Here is an 18,886-nt window from a genome sequence, read left to right on the forward strand (position 1 = left end):
TGTGATTAGAATTCAAAAGAACTTTGACAAATTGGAATATTGGTGTGAATTCAGCAAGATGAAATTCAATAAAGACAAGTGCAAGTACTTCACTTATGAAGGACAAATCAAATGCACAACTATCAAATGGGGAATAACTGGTGAGGCAGTAGTACCGCTGAAAGGATCTGGACAACATTATACATCACATATTGAATGCGAGTCAACAATGTGATGCAAAGAGGATCATATTCTGGGATGTATTAACAGGAATGTTTTATGCAAGACCTGGGAGGTAGTTGTCCCAATCTACTTGGCACTGGTGAGGCCTCAGCTGGAGTACTATGTCCAATTCTGGGCACCGCACTTAAGAAAAGAAGTGGACAAACTGGACAGAACCTAGAGGACAGCAATCAAAATAATAAAAAGGTTTAGAAAAACCTGACCTATGAGAAAAGGTTAAAAACAAAAGCACACTAGGCACATTTAGTCTTGAGAAAAAACAACTGGTGGGACCTCATCACAGTCTTCCAATATGTCAAAGGCTATTAGAAAGAGGACTGTTCTCCACGTACACTGAAGACAGAAGTAGTAACGTGCTTAATCTGGAGCAAAGGATATTTAGGTTAGCTATTACATAAAATTCTCTAATTTTAAGTGTAGTTAAGCTCTGGAACAGTCTTCCAAGGGAGGTTGTGGTATCCTCCATTGGAGGTTTTTAAGAACAGGTTGGACAAACACCTGTCAGGGATGGTGTAGGTTTACTTGGTCCTGCTACAGCACAGGGGGCTGGATTTGATGCCCACTCAAGAGTCCCTTCCAGCCCAACATTTCTAGGATTGTATAACTAAGTGCAATACCTGCAACGTAAGCTCCCAGTATACCAGTCACCACCATCAGCTGAACACATGAGCCAAGTGTTCCTCGAATTTTTGAGTGGGATATTTCAGAAATATACACCTAAAAATGCATAATTAGAAAATATTAACAAAAAAGTTTTTAAAAAGTAAGAACAGCTGATATTGAAAAGAACTTGTTAAAATACAGCCACATTGTCCCAACATGAATCTTAAGCAGCTACACTGGAACGACTAGAACCAGCAGTGTCACTTTTGGGACTTTACATTGGTTCCATGAAAGGCTCTGCCAAAAATACCAACAAACGTGCCAAAAATTAACAGAAATCAAAATGCCACCACTTGCATAGAAGACAATAAGTTAGCATCCCAGACATGGATGCTGAATGTGAACTACAAAATAAGTCCACAGTTCTGGTAACAGATACACAGAGGTGGAGCCCCAGACAACTCCACTGACTTGAATGGGGCTCTGTGCATGAGGGATTCAGCTGCACACAACCCTTAAGAACATAAGAACAGCCATACTGGGTCAGACCAAAGGTCCATCAAGCCCAGTATCCTGTCCTCCGACAGTGGCCAATGGCAGGTGCCCCAAAGGGAATGAACAGACAGGTTATCATCAAGTGATCCATGTCCTGTCACCCAATCCCAGCTTCTGGCAAACAGACGTTAGGGACACCATTTCTGCCCATCCTGGCTAATAGCCACTGATGGACCTAACTCCCTTTTGAACCCTGTTATAGTATTGGCCTTCACAACACCCTCTGGCAAGGAGTTCCAGAGGTTGACAGTGCGTTGCGTGAAAAAATACTTTCTTGTGTTTGTTTTAAACCTGCTACCTATTAATTTCATTTGGTGACCCCTTGTTCTTGTATTATGAAAAGAACTCTTTGTAGGTCATGGCTTAAGACTTTAGCATCTTAATTCAACATAAAAAACTCCATACTTCCTACCCTGTTTCAGATAATGGAAATCTGATTTTGCCAGCTCCTGCCTCCCCATACACTATACTGGCAGTGTCACACTATCATAAACCCCCACTTTTAAAGTCAGTTGAGCCCTATAAGCGATTATGGAGGTGTCCACCATGGCTCCATAGTTATGACAGAGTTAGGTTTTGCATTTAAAGCAGGGATTCATCTTTTGTTACATGTGAAGAATATATTGGCTCCGTCCCAAATCAGTGTCCTTACTCTTTGGGCAGAGAATGAGTTTTAAGAATTTAAAAGTAAAATCTGTTCAAGTTATGTCAAACAAGTTCATTTTAAGATAGTCCCATAAGAAACTTCACATTGGGTCAGGGTTCACAATTTCCTGGGAAAAACTAGTTTAGGACAGGGTGCTGGTAAATAGAGATTTAAACCAGAAAAAATAATTGCATCAGTGTCCAGCAAGCATAGAACAAAGCTTGAAAAGATTTGGATACATCCATTCAAAACTGAGGAATAGGCTCAGTCTATACACTACATCAAAGTTTGTCTTCTGCTACAAATGCTGTATGGCCAAATTGATCTGGAATGGTAGTGTGCAATTCTGCAGGCTTCTGATTGCTTAATGCTTCAAGCCTACACCTCTCCATTCTCATTTTTCATCAAATCAAAATGTTTGATTTTTGTTTATGTAATATTGAGAACTGAAATAGGAGAAATGACATTTATAACTTCCTTGAGAAAAATACCAAACCAAAATATATAGACATACATTCCATATCATAATTGCAGTTTTACATTTTATTTGTTCAACCCTGCTGCCTTACGTAGCCACAGTCTGCATATAGAACAGGAGTACTTGTGGCACCTTAGAGACTAACAAATTTATTAGAGCATAAGCTTTCGTGGACTACAGCCCACTTCTTCGGATGCCAGTTTGCATATGTAACTAAAACTAAGTGTAATGTGATATGCATTCATAAAATAGTTTTTCAAATAGAAAATGCCTTAAATTGGAACTAACTAGTTTTTCCCAGGGCAGTAACAACCATGATTTTACCTGGTAAAAACAAACAAACAACAAATCAAATCAATCTCTGGTAAATACCAGGTCATCCCTGCATTGGGACTTAAACCTTGTGTCCCCCTAATAATTTTAGTCACAAAATAGACTTTAAAAATTCCCATATAATTGAAATCCCTCTGAGGAATAGGCTACATTTGAAGGTTGGTTTTGTTGTTGTTGTTGTTTGGGGGGAGGAGCGGGGGAAAATAGGATTAATGGTCTTTAATGCCATTTTTCTTCATAAGGGAAAGTTTCTTCTTTGGCAAGGACAGACAAATAAGTGTTCTTTCAGATAATTTCACAAAGAACCCCTTTCTTTCAAAGTTGCTGCCATCTCTTATAACAAACAATAAGGGCTGAAGCCAGAGGCTAATTAACTGAGGCCTCAGTCCTATAGAACAGAATAGGGCAGCCCTTTTGAAAGTGAACAGTTCTGAGAGTTTCTCTGAAGTCATTAATGCAGTCTAACAACAAATAAACTTTCAGTAATGGAAAATGCAGCTATACAATATGCCAACCACAAATGTTTAAAAAACAAATTTTTTTGAAGTCTCATGATTTAAGCCAATAATGAATTTTGGAATTTTTATTTGCTGTCTAATTCCAGAGACTTAAGGTTACATTTACTTTGCAAGAGCTGGAAACACTGGGATCCCTTCAAAAACTATGAATTACACTAGATCTGCTCACAAAGGAGGACAAAAGGGAAGGGGAGGGGTGAAGGTAGGGGAAACTGAGGGGAAAACTAGTGTGTGTGCGCACACATGTGCGTGCACAGGGAAAAATGAAAGTCAGGAGATAGAAGTAAACTGATGTATACATTCTGCCTGCTTTGCACTGCTCCAAAATGCTGTAAAGCTGCTACAGCCTAGTAGTGAATCTGACCCTAAGAGTTAAAGTTTTAGAAAGATACTAAAAATTGAAGATATGTAGTCTTGGTTTTATTTACTCTTTATGTATTAAACAAATAAATGTTAAGAAGGACAAGGAAATTCCTGTACTAAAACTGTGTTAAAATGGAGTGAAGACCAGAAATAATTTAAAATAATAAATAATATTTTTTTTTAAAGTGTTACAGTGACGCACTAACAACAAGTACTATAAACCTGGGAAATTCAGAGTTAACATTAAACTGAAAAGAAATCCAAACATATTGAGGATTGGAAATGCCATTGGGAAACCCAAATCACCTAAGTTTCGCCTTTCAGAGACACACCAAGAGGAAATAAATGTAATCCATCTTTAAAGTCAATGCTATTTAATATAAAAGACCACAAACACTAATATGCTATGATCATAGTCATATGGCTATCTCGTGGTGTCACTACGGGGTAGAGTTAAGGTTGTATGGGTGCCATAGCTGTGGTGCCACTCCTGGTTTTAAGTTTATATTATCTCATGCAACTTTTTTCCAGACTATGCGGAATAAATAAGAAAGAAATAGAAAATGTTTCACTTACTGGAACAACAAGTGAAGTTATGCCACTGGCTAACCCAGTCAATATTCGTCCAATGTAAAGCATCCAGACATTCTGGGCGGATATGATAATTGTAAACCCAGAGACATATGGTATTGAGCACAGCATCAAACTCAACTTCCTCCCAACTTTATCCACCATACAGCCTCCCAGTATTCCTCCAGCAGCAGCTCCTAATGTTACTACAGACTTCAGAAAACAAGCACACACAAATAGATAAATGACTATACATTCTACAGCCTTTCCAAAAATGCTTTTTGGTTTAAAAGATGATGTACGGAAGTCATTAGACTAAGGGACAAAGACTAGCCTACCTATCCATTCATAAAGTAGTGCAATCCCCAAAGATCATTAGTCCACCTCAAAAGGATAGTAGGGGGCGGAGTGTGTGTGTGTGTGAGTGTGAGTGAGAAAAAATTAAAAGATATACTAGCTATAGTCAGTTAAAAACAGAACCACCATGCATCTTTTTAGAAAGTACAACTTAAGGTTCGAGACAGTGGCCAGCTTCACTGTCCTGGGGCCTCAATTGTTTGTTTAAGTAAAGAGATGCTGCCTCAGCAGTGGCCCGGCAAGCTGCTACAACATGCTTTTCTCCCAATATAGCGCAATCTCATTTAGCAATGAGAGAGGGGAGCTCAGTCTCCAGGGCCCATTTAATCTTTGGACATTCTATTGAAACTGCCAAGAGGAGGCCAGTTAATGCCAAGTGCAGTGAATTCATAGAATGAGGCAGAAAACTCTAAATTCATTTCATAGACTACCAAACAGCCATCAGGTGGAAACAACTTTCAGTCACTCACACTAAAATTTGAACAAATTACCTAGAACCAAAAGAGTCCATATTCTATTATTAAACCCAACCTGCCTAGTCTCATACAAACAGATAGTCTTCTCAAAATAGACCTGCCCCACAACTGAAAACGTGTAAGGAATTTTTTCTTACCAAATCAGTCACACATTATTATAATGTATCTTGCAGAGACTTACCCCAAACCATGATGCTTCGTTGGTGTCTAATCTTAATTTAGGGTCACTAATTTTCTTCAGATCTGGAATAGCTGGTGAACTGTAACCTAGGACAAATCCAAAGCTGAGGGGTCCCAAAACAGCAGCAAAGGTGGCCAGATATAGCTTTCTGTTCTGGACTTTGCTGTAAAAGAGCCAGGCATGAGTCAAGCAGAAATTCTGCATGTGTATACAATTGTTGGTTCTCCCATTACTGCAAAAGCCAAAGAAAATTCTGTTTTATAATATCCTTCATATGTACAAATTGTGTGACTTGGTCAATCAAGTATGTAAATAGATCAGTTCAATGTTTCAGAATCCTCAGTGCAAGCCAGCAGACAATCTCAATCCAGGTAAGAATCTGGAGATGTCTGAATACATAAAAAAAGTAATTTAAGTGTTCCAGAACACACAATTTAAATTGCCTATTTTGGTATCATCTTAGGGAGAGTTAGAGGTGGAGAAGGCTATCAAGGTAGTAGCAGGTGAGGTTAGAACCTGAACAAAACATAAACTGGAACATCTCTTTTCAATAAGTATCACTCAGTCATAATTTTAAAAACAGTGAAATCCTGGTGCCACTAAAGTCAATCGGAGTTTTTCCATTGACTTCAATGGGACCAGTATTTCAAGCTATAAGTCACAGTCAACAGCCTAGGATCACAGCTAAAATAAAATATGCAAGAGAATTCAAAACTTTCCACCTCTGCTCTAAACATATTTCTGCAATCAGATCCCATCTCTAAGCCATTTTGATTTTAGACTGGAAGATTTACTAGTTCAAGGTGGGTCTGGATACAGAAAAATCAATCTCCCAGCACTCAAAGCCAACTCTCTGTTTCTGCATGTATGTTTTTAAAAACATTTTTTCAGTCATCCTCTAACTCCTACTTACTTTTGTACCACGACAAAATCCAACTTGAACTGAAGGATCTTTATTTTTTAAACTAGAATCAGAACTTTTAGAACTTCAAGATCTCTTTCCATCCATACTTCTCAACATGCTTTTCAAAAGATGAGTAAAAATTATGACAAAATGACTTCACTGAGGTCATATCATCAGAGTGGCAAATCTGGAATAGAACCCATGTCTCCGAAGTCCCAGTCCCAATCCATCAGACCATAGTGCCTCCAGGTTTTACTCTGTTGCTTTCAAGACCCCACTCGCTTCTCTTTGGCTATAGCGGCTCTTAGATGTCAAACAGTCTATTCAGAATCCTGTTACAAACATAATTACATCAACCTTGTCTTGAAGGGCCTACACTTGCTCATGACCCACTACAAGACTTGCCTTTGTCTTCACCACTGCTTGTGTTCCCATTTAACTTGGCAAGCTCTTTTCCCAAAAACTGCATTTTCTCTGAGCCCTTCATACTGTCACATCAGCTCACTAGAGCACTCTGCCCTCGTTCATAGTTTTTAAGGCCAAAAAGGACCATTATGATGATCTGATCTGACCTGACCTTCAGCATCACACAGGTGACAGAATTTCACTAGAGTGATTCCAGCCTCAAGCACTTTTAGTTGAGCTAGAGCATATCTTTTAGAAGACATCCAGATGTACATCCAAACCCTTTCTAAGTGTTGTTTAAAACTTACCACCTTGGCTCCATTTTCAGTCAGCCAGATGTCAACCAGCTTTCCTCACTGAGTCTTTTTCCCACCCACCCATTAGGCACTCTACTCCACTGTGCCCAGAACTCATACTGTGACATTCTTCCATATTAATCACTGAGCTTGCCGCTATGTCTCAGGAGAGAGTTGCAGGAATGCCACATTATAAAACTATACTGTATTGTTTGAGGCCTTTTAGTTTGTTCTGTGAGAGCTAAGTCAAAAAACGCTTTTAATTAATTGACAAATTCAATAAAAGTAGGAAAAAGAACTCAAATGAGAGCTAGAGAAAGTATGAATGGAGTCTAGTCAGGAGCAAGGTCAAATATTCCAAAGCCAAATGGCATGTAGGCTGGAGCCCCACATGGGAAGGAGCAAGCAAAGCTTCTGGAAAGACTTCACTGGAAACATCAGAGTAGGGATGGCAGTCATACACGGACACTTTGTTACTACTCAGCCAGGAACTCCAGTGTCTCCAGCTCAGGAAAGCAAGGGCTCTGACCTCAGGTAGACATCCAGCACAGGGAAGCTCTCAGCAGGCAGCAACCATTGCTCACTGGGCTTCCTGGAGCTCAACAGGGGTTGGGATTCCTCAGCAGCCATCTCTCCAAAGTAGCGCTGTCCTGGCAATGGCAGTCCGGTGAGCCTGGCCTCAGCCTAACGAAATAAAGGGACAAGCAACAATAGAAAAGTCACTAGAGTACGGTAGTTGTGGAGATTTACACACCCCTCCCTGTAGGGCCAGGGAAGGGAGGGAGAACCCAGAGCTCAGGAGAAGAGTCTACGGGGCGCAGGAACAGGGATTGGAAGGGGCTATTCACTCTCCAGTGATGGGCGCCAGCCCAGCGCTCCCCGTATGCACAACCCAAGGAGGGGACAGCAGCTGCGGGACGGTGCGGACAGCGCCCCCGATCCCTCAGACGGGAACCAGCTACCGCGCGCACGGAGCCTGACGCGCGCCGGGCCTCGCAGTTGAGGCTCCAGGTACCGAGGGAACAGACTGAGGGACCGACGGTCCCGTATGTCCAGTCCCCCGCAAAGCGTTTCCGGGGCTTTTCTAGACGTGGAGGACTAGCGAGCTCTATGGGTCTAGCTCTGACTCCCCGGACAGGCCAGCCTCGCTCTGCTGAAGGGATGGCTCTGGGCGGAGTCTCTGCCGGCTCGCTCGGCGGCAGTTCGCGGCAACCAGCCGCCTTCTCTCTCGCTCCCTTTCCTCTGTGGGGCCGGAGAACGGAACTAGCGATGGGCCGGGGCGCAAGGCACTGACGTGTGGTGGGCGCGCCGGAAGCTGCTCGGGTAGAGGCTGTGCCTGTAGTGGGATCTAGTGGCGGCAGGTTCGACCCCTGGGGAGAGGGGTGGGGCAGGACCCGACTTCACCCTCCAGGGCCCCGGCCACCTCCTCCCAAGGCCCCAGTGACCCCTGCGGGGAGGGATCGAGGGGTGGCTGGGTGCTAAGGTCTCGGCGAGCGTGCGGGGCGGGATCCTGGGGTGCAGCGGCTAAGCGGGGGTCGTGGCGAGGCAGTGACTGAATCTCTGTTTTGCTGCTGCAGGAGAAATGGCTGCAGAGGAATCCCAGCTCCTGTTTGGCTCTGGGGAGCCAAATGAGCAATGGCTGGTGCCTGCTGAGAGACGCCTTGCGCCTGACACCTACCTAAGGTGAGTATTCCCGGAGCCCCCCGCCATAGCGTAGAGAAGCGCCCGACAGTCTGCAGTGAACAGCGCAGCTGGCAAGTGGCGACACTTCCCCTCCCCACCTTACACAATAACCAGGTATAGGATCACAATGGTCCCTTCTGGCCTTGGAATCCGTGACAAACCGGTTCTAGCCTGCAAGCATGCCCAGGCTGGGAATCGTTCCACAACTAGTGCTACACTTGTCCTTTAACAAAGGGTATGATGTTCAGGGCTTAGCAAGGCTTGCGAAAAGTTGCCTGAAGTTTTGACAGAAAAAAAGTGGTCAGACAGCATCTGATTATCGGGGTCTGTTCTGTATTTAGTGAACTGTACACTTAACACATTACCACCACTGTGACTAAAAGCAGTAGACTGTTGAGTTAGTTGCCTGACCAAAATCAGTAATGAAACAAATGCTGGAAAACTCAGAACAATTTCTGCAACATTTGCATACTCAGGAGATGGGTAGGTCAACTGGATGTTAAGCTTTTTGTTCTACTCAAAATCATTAGACTTACTAGTCAGAAACTAGAACAGATTTTGGTTTTAAAAAAAAATATATATATATAGGATTGAGTTTCGTTCCTCAGTCCATGTAATAACTACTGGCTCTAGCTATTGTGTGTATACAACAAACAAGGATCAGAGATTTTAAGAAGCTGATATATGCTTTACATGGAAAACCCTTCACCAGAGTGCAAGATGGGAGTATCTGTGAGAAATTAAGAAACCCATATTAAACTATGGTCATAATGTTAGCTGTCTTACTTCTATTAATTTAGAAGCCATTATTAATCTTGAGGGAAGTAAACTCTTGTTATCTGTAGGTGAATGGGCTGCTCTTCCTGCAGATCTGCTGTTCCTTTGGCATTATCTATGTATGGGAAAATTAAGCATTTTGTTGCACCAATGCTATCAACAGGGAGACTATGGTGTAGACTGAACAGATTTACACAATATTAAAAGCCTGTCTGTCTACACAGTAGCTTCTGCTGTTTGTAGCACTGGTACAGAAAAAGCTACATTTTCCTAACCTAGAGGAAGCTATGTCTAGATACTGTCAGGATCGTAGAATCATAGGACTGGAAGGGACCTTGAGAGGTCATCTAGTCCAGTCCCTGCACTCATGGCAGGACTAAGATATCTAGACCAGTGGTTCTCAAACTTTTTTACTGGTGACCCCTTTCACATAGCAAGTCTCTGAGTGCGACCCCTCCTTATAAATTAAAAACACTTGTTTATATATTTAACACCATTATAAATGCTGGAGGCAAAGCGGGGTTTGGGATGGAGGCTGACAGCTCACGACCCCCTGAGGGGTCCTGACCCCCAGTTTGAGAACCCCTGATCTAGACCCATTCCATGTAGTGTCTTCATAAGTCTTCACAACTATTCTTTACCTTTCCTCCTTGCAGTGCTTTTAGGACACATACCTTACTTTAACATATTTTGCTATAGGAGACAAATTTATTACAGACTCTTGCAATCTTAAATTAATGCCTTTTCAGTACCTTGGATTTTGATTTCTACAGCCTAGGTTCAACTAGCTGTCTAATAGGTTAACCAGTGTAAGTGGCTAGTGAGAGACTCTTTGAAAGAATAAATAACTCATGGTGATTTTTAGTGACCTCAGCTTGAAGTACTGCTTATTTGTCTATACCTATATGAATCTATATCTTATGGAGGATGTACATAAAGTCTTATTTACCTCACATTTGATGTGATATTAGCCTGCCTGAATGCATAGAGTTTAATCAGAAGAAGCTGTAAGGGGGAAACTTGCTTCAAAAGAGGTTAAGATAACAGTGGCTGAGCCATTAATTGGGAAGAAGCTACTTACCTGGCTCCATCCGAGCTAGAATGGCTTGCTCTTCCCAGTGCTAAACCTAGGAGCAAAGGAGGATACTAAACCATTGCAGGACACCAGGCCAAAAAAGGGGAGTTGGTTGAGTTATTTGCCAGGGAGCATCAGTGAGAGCTGACAGGCATGAGAGAGAGGCAAACTGCAACAGAATAGTCTGCTTCTACCAACTCAGAGATGGTGCTAACTGGTCTAGATAAATTATACCAGAGTTGGCAAGGAAGGACTAAGAGTTAGGTAAGGGAAAATATACATATAGATGTTTACTGGTTTTACTCTTTGGTCTGTGTGCTTTGTACCTTTGCATGAATGTGTTTCGAATGAGCTGTTTTTGATTCATTTTAATAAGCTGCTGTCACAGGTTCCTGGAATGAAAGAGCTTACAAATGCCAAACCCACCTGGGCTGTTGCATTAATACAGAGGGAAACAGGGTGGCTGATATTCAGAGATCCAGTCTGAAGGTAGTTGAAGAGCATAGTTCTACCCAAAGAGAAGTGAAGGTAGCATGGCCCATACTCAAGAGGGACTAAGACAGATCTAAAGCATGTTTACAGGGAAAACAATGAAACTAGTACTTAGTAAAAGAGAAACATTAACTTACTGTGGCCAAATACATTTCCTAAGACCATTGAATCTACTTTGTAAATGCTATATAGTTATCTATTGTATGCCTGAAAAGTACTTTTTTGTACACTGACTTACATTATCAACATGAGGTTGAGAATGCTGATAAATCAATGATTAAAGATGAGAAATGTTTACATTATCTTTTTGAACAGAACTAACACAATATTTTGATGTACCACAGGTAAATTTTTCCATAACCTTATGGAGAAAAAGGACTTTGAAGCATGGCTTGATAACATTTCTGTTACATTTCTTTCTCTGACGGACTTGCAGAAAAATGAAACTCTGGATCACCTGATTAGCTTGAGTGGAGCAGTCCAGCTCAGGCACCTCTCCAATAACCTAGAGATTCTCCTTAAGCGGGACTTCCTCAAACTCCTTCCACTGGAACTCAGTTTTTATTTGTTAAAATGGCTTGATCCTCAGACCTTACTCACATGTTGCCTCGTGTCAAAGCAGTGGAATAAGGTTATAAGTGCCTGCACAGAGGTGTGGCAAACTGCTTGTAAGAACTTGGGTTGGCAGATAGATGATTCTGTTCAGGACCCTCTGCATTGGAAGAAGGTTTACTTGAAGGCTATTTTAAGAATGAAGCAACTGAAGGACCATGAAGCCTTTGAGACATCCTCATTAATTGGACACAGTGCCAGAGTATATGCACTTTACTATAAAGATGGACTTCTTTGTACAGGTGGGAAGCCCAGTAGCCTTGGAGTCTATTGTGATGCTTAAAGATTTCTCATCTTTGAGCTTTACCCTTTGTTTGGTAACAATATAGTTTGTTTAAGATGATTTATGATAGCTGTGCTGTTGGTGGTGTTGGAGGAGGGATGGAATTGTAAGGAGTGAAGGTGGGAAACTGGGAGGCCATGCACCTAGCAATTAAGTTGAAACTGTTGCAGTTGTGTTTGTGTAATACTGAGACTTCATCGTTCCCTGAAAACTAGACCTTTCCTCATTAAGTAAGTCTCACCCGTCATGAGTGGAGAGGAAATACTTAATTTAAGACAAACATGGGGAAAAGCCCAGTAGAAGTCTGGGAATTACATGTCACTTTAATGCAGCCAGCTATCGTGTTCTTAAACTATAGGTTCAGATGACTTGTCTGCAAAGCTGTGGGATGTAAGCACAGGGCAGTGCATATATGGTATCCAGACACACACTTGTGCTACAGTGAAGTTTGATGAGCAAAAGCTTGTAACGGGATCCTTTGATAACACAGTAGCATGTTGGGAATGGAGCTCAGGGGCCAAGATCCAACATTTCAGAGGGCATACAGGTGCAGGTATGTTGAGCTTTTATTCAACTTTTAAGTCCATCAGTCAAATTGTGAATTTATCCCTATCAAATTAGAAACGGAGATTGGAATTGGACCATTGTACTGCAGACACTGCTATTTGTGCTGTAAGTTTAATACTGTGAATCAGTTTCTCATCTTTTTTGAGGGGGAACCTGCCGGGGGGGGAAATAACCAACACAAAACTACAAATATGCACACTAGCTCTGCTTGCTCTTTGGGGTCAGTCCTAGGCTTAGGCACACCCTGGTCTGCAGGGTCATGGACACAATACAGGTGGTATAGTTCTGGTAGTATAGTACTTGATGCCTGATCAGTGTGATATGGAGCACAATTCACCAGGGCCACTTACATCCCAAGACGGGAGAGGATTTGAGGAGAGGGATGAGATAGGCCCAGTGGATCTGACCTTGCCTGTATCACTAGTAACTCTTCACATCTTTCTTCCTCTGGAGGGGCTTACAGCAGGTGTAACAGGCTGCAGTAGCTATTACACCCTGGAGGGAGAATTCCCTCTCATCAACTCTCCCTCACGTACAGCTTGATTATTTGGGCTGGTTTGTGGGCCCACAGTTTGTCCTTTTGAGTTGGAAGGGTATCTGGAATTTACTAATTCTGCTATGTAAACATGCCCACTTAGAAATTCATCTTGCACCGAGGACAGGAGGCTACCTAGCAGAACAGCTGAGGCTTTAAATGTAGTAAGTTTTATGGGGTGGGGTTGATGGGCTAAGACTTTTCAGAACTAGGATATTTAAAACAAAATGACTTCTGGAACACCTACAATGGGGACTGGCCTAAATAATTAGGGTACACTACACTTAATTCATACCTCAGTCAAAACACAACCCTGCTAATAAACTCATGGAGAAGAACCAGTAGCCTTGGGATCTAAGCTTTAAGGGGTGGAAATAATAGATTCATGTATTTAAAGTAACCATTCAATCTGTTTAAACCATTAGAATCTTTGAAAATTGAGGTTAATTGTGTTGGCCTGGTACTCTCATCTCAGATGAGATGGAGGATAAATGTAGAGAGTGTTGCTATTCATTTAAAATCCTTCTTGTAGTTTTTAGTGTGGACTACAATGATGAACTTGATGTTCTGGTCAGCGGTTCTGCAGACTTCACTTTGAAAGTATGGGCCTTATCAACAGGAATGTGCCTGAATACACTTACTGGACACACTGAATGGGTCACTAAGGTAGGGTTGTATTGATGTAGTCAAATCTTGCTTTGCAAGATAATACTGTGCATGTGTGTGTGTTTTACACACATCCCATGTCTCCTCAAGTGGTATTCCTTCACTTGCAGCCATACAGGGGTGGACTGTCAGTAACCAGAGATAAGCAGTTGATGCAGGAATTGTCAGTTGTGATTCAAAGAAAATCGTGTTAAGATGTTACAAAATAACCCTTTGGCAGAAGAGAGACAAGGTGGGTGAGGTAATATCTTTTACTGGATCCACTTTTGTTGGTGAGAGAGACAAGCTTTCAAGCCACACAGAGCTCTTCAGGTCTGGGAAAGGTACTAAAAGTTATCACTTCACCTACCTAGTCTCTCTAATATCCTGGGACCAACATGGCTACAATTATATTTCATAGAAGAGGCACTTACAAAAGCTACAGTGAAAACATTCAATCCACTTACATGATGTAGTTCCTATTGCAAAATGAATGGAGTGGTTAGGGTTCAATGTTTTATTCCAGGAATGAGTGTGATTGTACTGAAGCCAAGCTACTTTTAATTGCAATGAAAAAAAGTGCTGCTTGTCTGTAAAGTGTACAGTCAAAATGAAGGTGAGCAAAGTTTTCTCAAATGAGGAAGCTGGAATGCTTAGTTCTTAGCTGGTCAGGGTGATTCTAGAATCAAGTTTAACATTAGAGGGTTTTCTGTCACAGTGAGTTGTCAGCAGTGGGAACACAAAGTCTTAATTGTTCTGGGTTCTTTTTAATGACAGAGTATTCTTCCTTAAAAGAATCTATGTCCCATAGGCACAGTCATAGCAGAATTGCAAGTGTATTTAAACCTCCATTACTCAAATTGTCAATAAACCAGAGCAAGTTTTATACTAGATTTGAATAGGTAATTTAACATTTTACGAAATAAGGAATCTGTTTAGTGAGCTTTAAACCTATTTAACTATTTCTTCAATTGCAGGTGGTTTTGCAGAAGTGTAAAGTCAAATCTCTCATGCATAGTCCTGGGGATTATATTCTTTTAAGTGCAGATAAGTATGAAATCAAGGTAGGTACTGTGTCTGTCTAAATATGTATCACAGTGCAGAGAAGTATGGTACTTTCTGCATGTAGGGCATGCATTGGAGCTTTTAAGAGCACATAGGCTGTGGGGAAAAATTCATCAGTGAAGCATTGTATAGAAGACAAATGGGTCTTTGAAGTTAGTGGTGGTTCTATGCTTTTCTTTATATTTTAAGACCGTATCAGATGGCTGGGTGTGCATTAAGTGGGTAGCCCTGGGTTTGCAGTAAGGCATAAGTCCAAGTGCCTTCAGCCTCTGCCAACTGTACTCTTGTTGGAAACTCTTCTTCAGTAAGGGGGTGTATAGGTTGGGAGGAGGAGTTCTGATTTTAATAAATAGTTTAGAGCTTCACAATGTTTCTCATAAGTGTGCTCATGGGGACTTTATTAATCTTTTGTTTGGGTAGAGAAAGTTAATGCAGTTAAGAAGACTAGCAAAAGATTTGGTGAAACATTTGTTGTGGCTAAAACTAGTCTGTTTTCTTGTTCACTTACTCTGTATTCAAGAGATTGAGTATTAACTAAAAAAGCCCCTTCAGTGGAACTCTTCAGGCTTGAATCAATACTGCTACTATTCTGTAGATTGAAAGCAAGAAAAACCTGAAAACCAAATACTTTCTGTAGTCAGGCACTCCACTTCCAGAAATTGTCTGAAATATAACTTGTCTAAAGTCACTAGTTGTTGGCAGCCCAGAATGACTACCACATAAATAAGTGCAAAGCAATCGCTCTGTGTTCATGTAGCAGTTTACAGCTTGAGATGCTTTATAGTATGAAAAAATAGATTTTTTTTTTTTAAATTGCAGATTTGGCCTATCGGAAGAGAAATAAACTGCAAATGCTTAAAAACCCTGTCCGTATCTGAAGATCGCAGCATCTCACTGCAGCCCAGACTGCACTTCGATGGTAAATACATAGTGTGCAGTTCAGCTCTAGGATTGTACCAGTGGGACTTTGCCAGCTATGATATTCTCAGGTACATTTTTCAGTTTGAGACTAACTTTGCATGTGAAGTTTTACTGTTGAGGTTTAAAAAACAATCTGGTTCAAAACCACTGTGGTAGACTACAGAGCCATTTGGTGGGACAAGGAAGCATAAGGACCATCCCTATCATGGTACTGTTAGGCTTGAGACACATCATAAAACACCTCAGAATTTAGTGGAATGATGTAGTCAGATGTCCTGCAAACTGCAAGTGAGGGGGTCAGAGAAGATTAAATTCTGTTATGGCCTTACTCTTAATTGTATGCTCAGTCCCAGAATAGTGTTGGCACCCAAAATCATAATTTCCCAAGAACAGGATTTATTATGGAAATACTGACAGACCTCTTTTGAAGGATACTAGCTCATTCAGCCAGCTGTGGCTCTAACCCAAAAGAAAAGCACAGTTTAACTTTGTTACCTGCCTTTGGGTAGTTTCACCTCCTAATCTGGCTTCAAATATATCTTTGTGGGACATTTTCTAATAAGAAGGAATGGACCTAGAGCAGCCTCTATTGGGGCATGTGAAGGGGAGACTCCATATAAGTGAGGGGGTTCCTCCTGGGAACCCTGGGTAAATTTTTCAGAAGTGCCTCCCTTGTGGAAACTTAATATCAGACTTGTTTTTTGTTAAGAGGGTGGCTTTAATCTACAGTCATGAAGTTTTAAATAGGCAATCTTAAATACACAGAGCCTGAACTGGAATTACAGGCCTGGATTAAAGCATATTGGCAGCTCTTCAGGGAAACTAACTACTTCTTCCTTAAATCATTTTTTCCTTAGACTCCAATTTTCGCTCTCTGTAGATGCATATAGGGGATGAAGTTTAATTATATACAGTGATACCAATTCTGATTTAAACACTGTCTTGTCTTTCAGGGTCATCAAACCTCCTGATTTTGCAAACTTGTCCTTGCTGGGCTTCGGAGATATATTTGCCCTATTATTTGATAACAAATATCTGTATATAATGGACTTGAGGACAGAAAAACTGATTAGCCGGTGGCCCCTGCCTGAATATAGAAAGTCAAAGAGAGGTTCGAGCTTTTTGGCTGGTGAAATGTCTTGGCTAAATGGACTAGATGGCCAAAATGACATGGGCCTGGTTTTTGCCACTAGTATGCCAGACCACAGTATTCATTTGGTATTGTGGAAAGAACATGGCTGAAGATGTGGCAGGATATTCATGAGTCTGGGGCTGGAAGCAGTGTGTCCATGAAAGAAGACTTTGCATGAACCAAAGTTGCACACCTAATGGTATCATCATGCAATGCACAATCATTTATCTTTTGTTTTCTAGGGCATTTGGGAGAGATGGGCTTGTTTTGACATAATACCACACAGCATGCTAACAATATTTGCCAATGAATTTAATCTGTACTCGTATTTAAGCATACATAGTTGGGTTTTCTTGACAAAGTATAGATTATAAAAGTTTAAATCACTCAGATCTATCATTTAAGTCTAAAATGAAATGGTGTTTGATCTGAAAGACTTCTATCCTATATCTTTTGCTGAAACAGAAGGTGAAGCTACTATCTTGTTATGATAGGCTTTTGTACATGTAACATCAAGTGCTAATCACAGTGCTAAAACTGCACCAGTACAAAGAATACTCAGTGCACAACTGCATGGTTTCCTCAACTATCAGCCTATTCAGGAACTTGGTTTCTCCTTATTGTAGTTTTAAACTCTTAGCAACCTGAAGTCAAGGAAATAGTAAAGTCCTTTTGCCACTACCAGAATATTTCTTGATGACAGCAATAGCTTGTTTCTTTAAAGTAGGGTGCTGTGTACATGTGATATTCCCATCCCTGGGCCATACTCAGGCAAATTCTTAGACATAAGCAGCATAAATAACTGCAGGATTTGAACTTGGAGAATTTGTGGGCAATTTTTTCCACAGTTCACTGATGGAGTGGAATTGGCACAGAAATAAACAATCTGTTCCTGGACAGAGTACACAACACAATAAAATCAACCTGCAAGTTTAATGTGCTATTGCACAGTTATCGAATAAATATTTTGGACCATGTGTTGGTCTTTCCTCAGGGACTGAAACATGGAATATTTATTTGCACAAAATTCTCCAGCAGTTCATCGAGTACGGCTTTATTAACATTGCATAACTTTTCTAGAGTTTGAATGTCTGAGCACAGTTTAATCCATACATTTAGGGAAAACATTAAGGGAAAGGAACTTGTTTAAGGCCGAGGCAGCAGGCTTCAGGCTCATACATTGTGTATCAAATGACATCTAAGGGCTGTCTACCATCCAACATAAGAGTGTGCTAATGAGTACAGAAGTACCTGTTAAATCTGGATTGGAGAAGGAGGATGAAAATTGTGACATTGTGAATACACCCTTTTTTCATAAGAGTTCAGGAGTTCTAAACAAAAAAGAATAGAACTAAACTAATCCACTGTACTCTTCTCTGACCAGTTTTACTGGGTCTGACCACTGTAGAGGGTGAAGATTTTTAGTAAATATTTTTAATAGTAGGTATTCAAATATGCTGAATCTGACTTTTATATTTAAAAGCTGTATCTATCATTACCTGACTCCTATGCTTTAGAACTGCATTTCTACATTTTGAAAATAAATTTTCCCCTCCCTGTCTATTTTTACACTACTTCTAAATATAAGGCTGCTTGAAGATTAATGACTCTGTCCTTTACCTAACACACTTACATGGCTCCAATCACTGTAATAGCTAAGCACTTCAATGTACATATCCTCACATCAGCCATTGGGTAGGGCAGTATAATAATTTCTTTTTCGCAGATGGGGAACTGAGGACCAGAGCCTCAAAGGTGTTTAAACACCTCACTCCCATAGATTTCAAGCAGGGTTACATACCTACCTATCTTTTAGGATCTGGAGCTGATTGACTTGGGAAGTCACACAAAAAAAATAATTGATCCTAGGTGTTTAAAAATTTTAGGCAACAAGGGGCAGCTGAAAAAGGCAGCCCTTTTAATACCATCTAAGGTTAAGAAACAGCTCCCTCTCAAAATCCATCCCACTCCTTTTTATAGCATTTTTTTGCTTATTCAAACAAAATTAATGTTTTTTTCATTAGTGTTACAATACAGAATTACAAAAATTTGTATAAAATACTATTGTTCGGCCACTAAAATAGAATGTAGGGTGAAATTTAAACAACTTGAGTTGCAAAGTCATTTTCCACACAACTTTGGTTACTCTTTTATTCAGTAGAACTTGCACATGACACTAATTTAGATCATTT

The 18,886-nt window shown here is 40.8% G+C and overlaps 2 protein-coding genes across 10 annotated transcripts in view; one reads left to right on the forward strand and one right to left on the reverse strand.

Annotated features, from left to right (window-relative positions):
- SLC2A8 (solute carrier family 2 member 8) overlaps positions 1–18,886 on the reverse strand; it is a 48,407-nt gene that overhangs the window by 9,585 nt on the left and 19,936 nt on the right. Inside the window, exons 1-5 of one of the 7 annotated variants that reach the window (XM_054007849.1) lie at positions 8,586–8,601; positions 7,437–7,591; positions 5,303–5,465; positions 4,295–4,501; positions 840–939 (exon numbers count right to left, since the gene is read on the reverse strand). In XM_054007849.1, coding sequence (XP_053863824.1) covers positions 840–939; positions 4,295–4,501; positions 5,303–5,465; positions 7,437–7,537 — 571 coding nt within the window. In that variant the 5' untranslated portion in view covers positions 7,538–7,591; positions 8,586–8,601. Of the gene's footprint in view, positions 1–839; positions 940–4,294; positions 4,502–5,302; positions 5,466–7,436; positions 7,839–7,869; positions 8,113–8,585; positions 8,602–18,886 lie in introns of those variants that run through there. The other 6 variants (XM_054007847.1, XM_054007852.1, XM_054007846.1 and 3 more) reach the window with 6 other exon arrangements.
- Positions 8,121–18,294, forward strand: FBXW2 (F-box and WD repeat domain containing 2). 3 transcript variants are annotated; one of them, XM_054007856.1, is made up of 8 exons: positions 8,121–8,206; positions 8,485–8,590; positions 11,279–11,788; positions 12,188–12,382; positions 13,464–13,597; positions 14,554–14,640; positions 15,461–15,630; positions 16,516–18,294. In XM_054007856.1, exons 3-8 carry the CDS (start codon positions 11,299–11,301, stop codon positions 16,802–16,804), a joined length of 1,365 nt encoding a protein of 454 aa, XP_053863831.1. In that variant the 5' UTR covers positions 8,121–8,206; positions 8,485–8,590; positions 11,279–11,298; the 3' UTR covers positions 16,805–18,294. The 3 variants fall into 3 exon arrangements, with proteins under 3 accessions (XP_053863831.1, XP_053863830.1, XP_053863829.1); XM_054007855.1 differs by having other exon boundaries at positions 8,142–8,230; XM_054007854.1 differs by having other exon boundaries at positions 8,193–8,268.

This window comes from Malaclemys terrapin, chromosome 17 (assembly GCF_027887155.1).
Source record: "Malaclemys terrapin pileata isolate rMalTer1 chromosome 17, rMalTer1.hap1, whole genome shotgun sequence".
NCBI lineage: Eukaryota > Metazoa > Chordata > Testudines > Emydidae > Malaclemys > Malaclemys terrapin.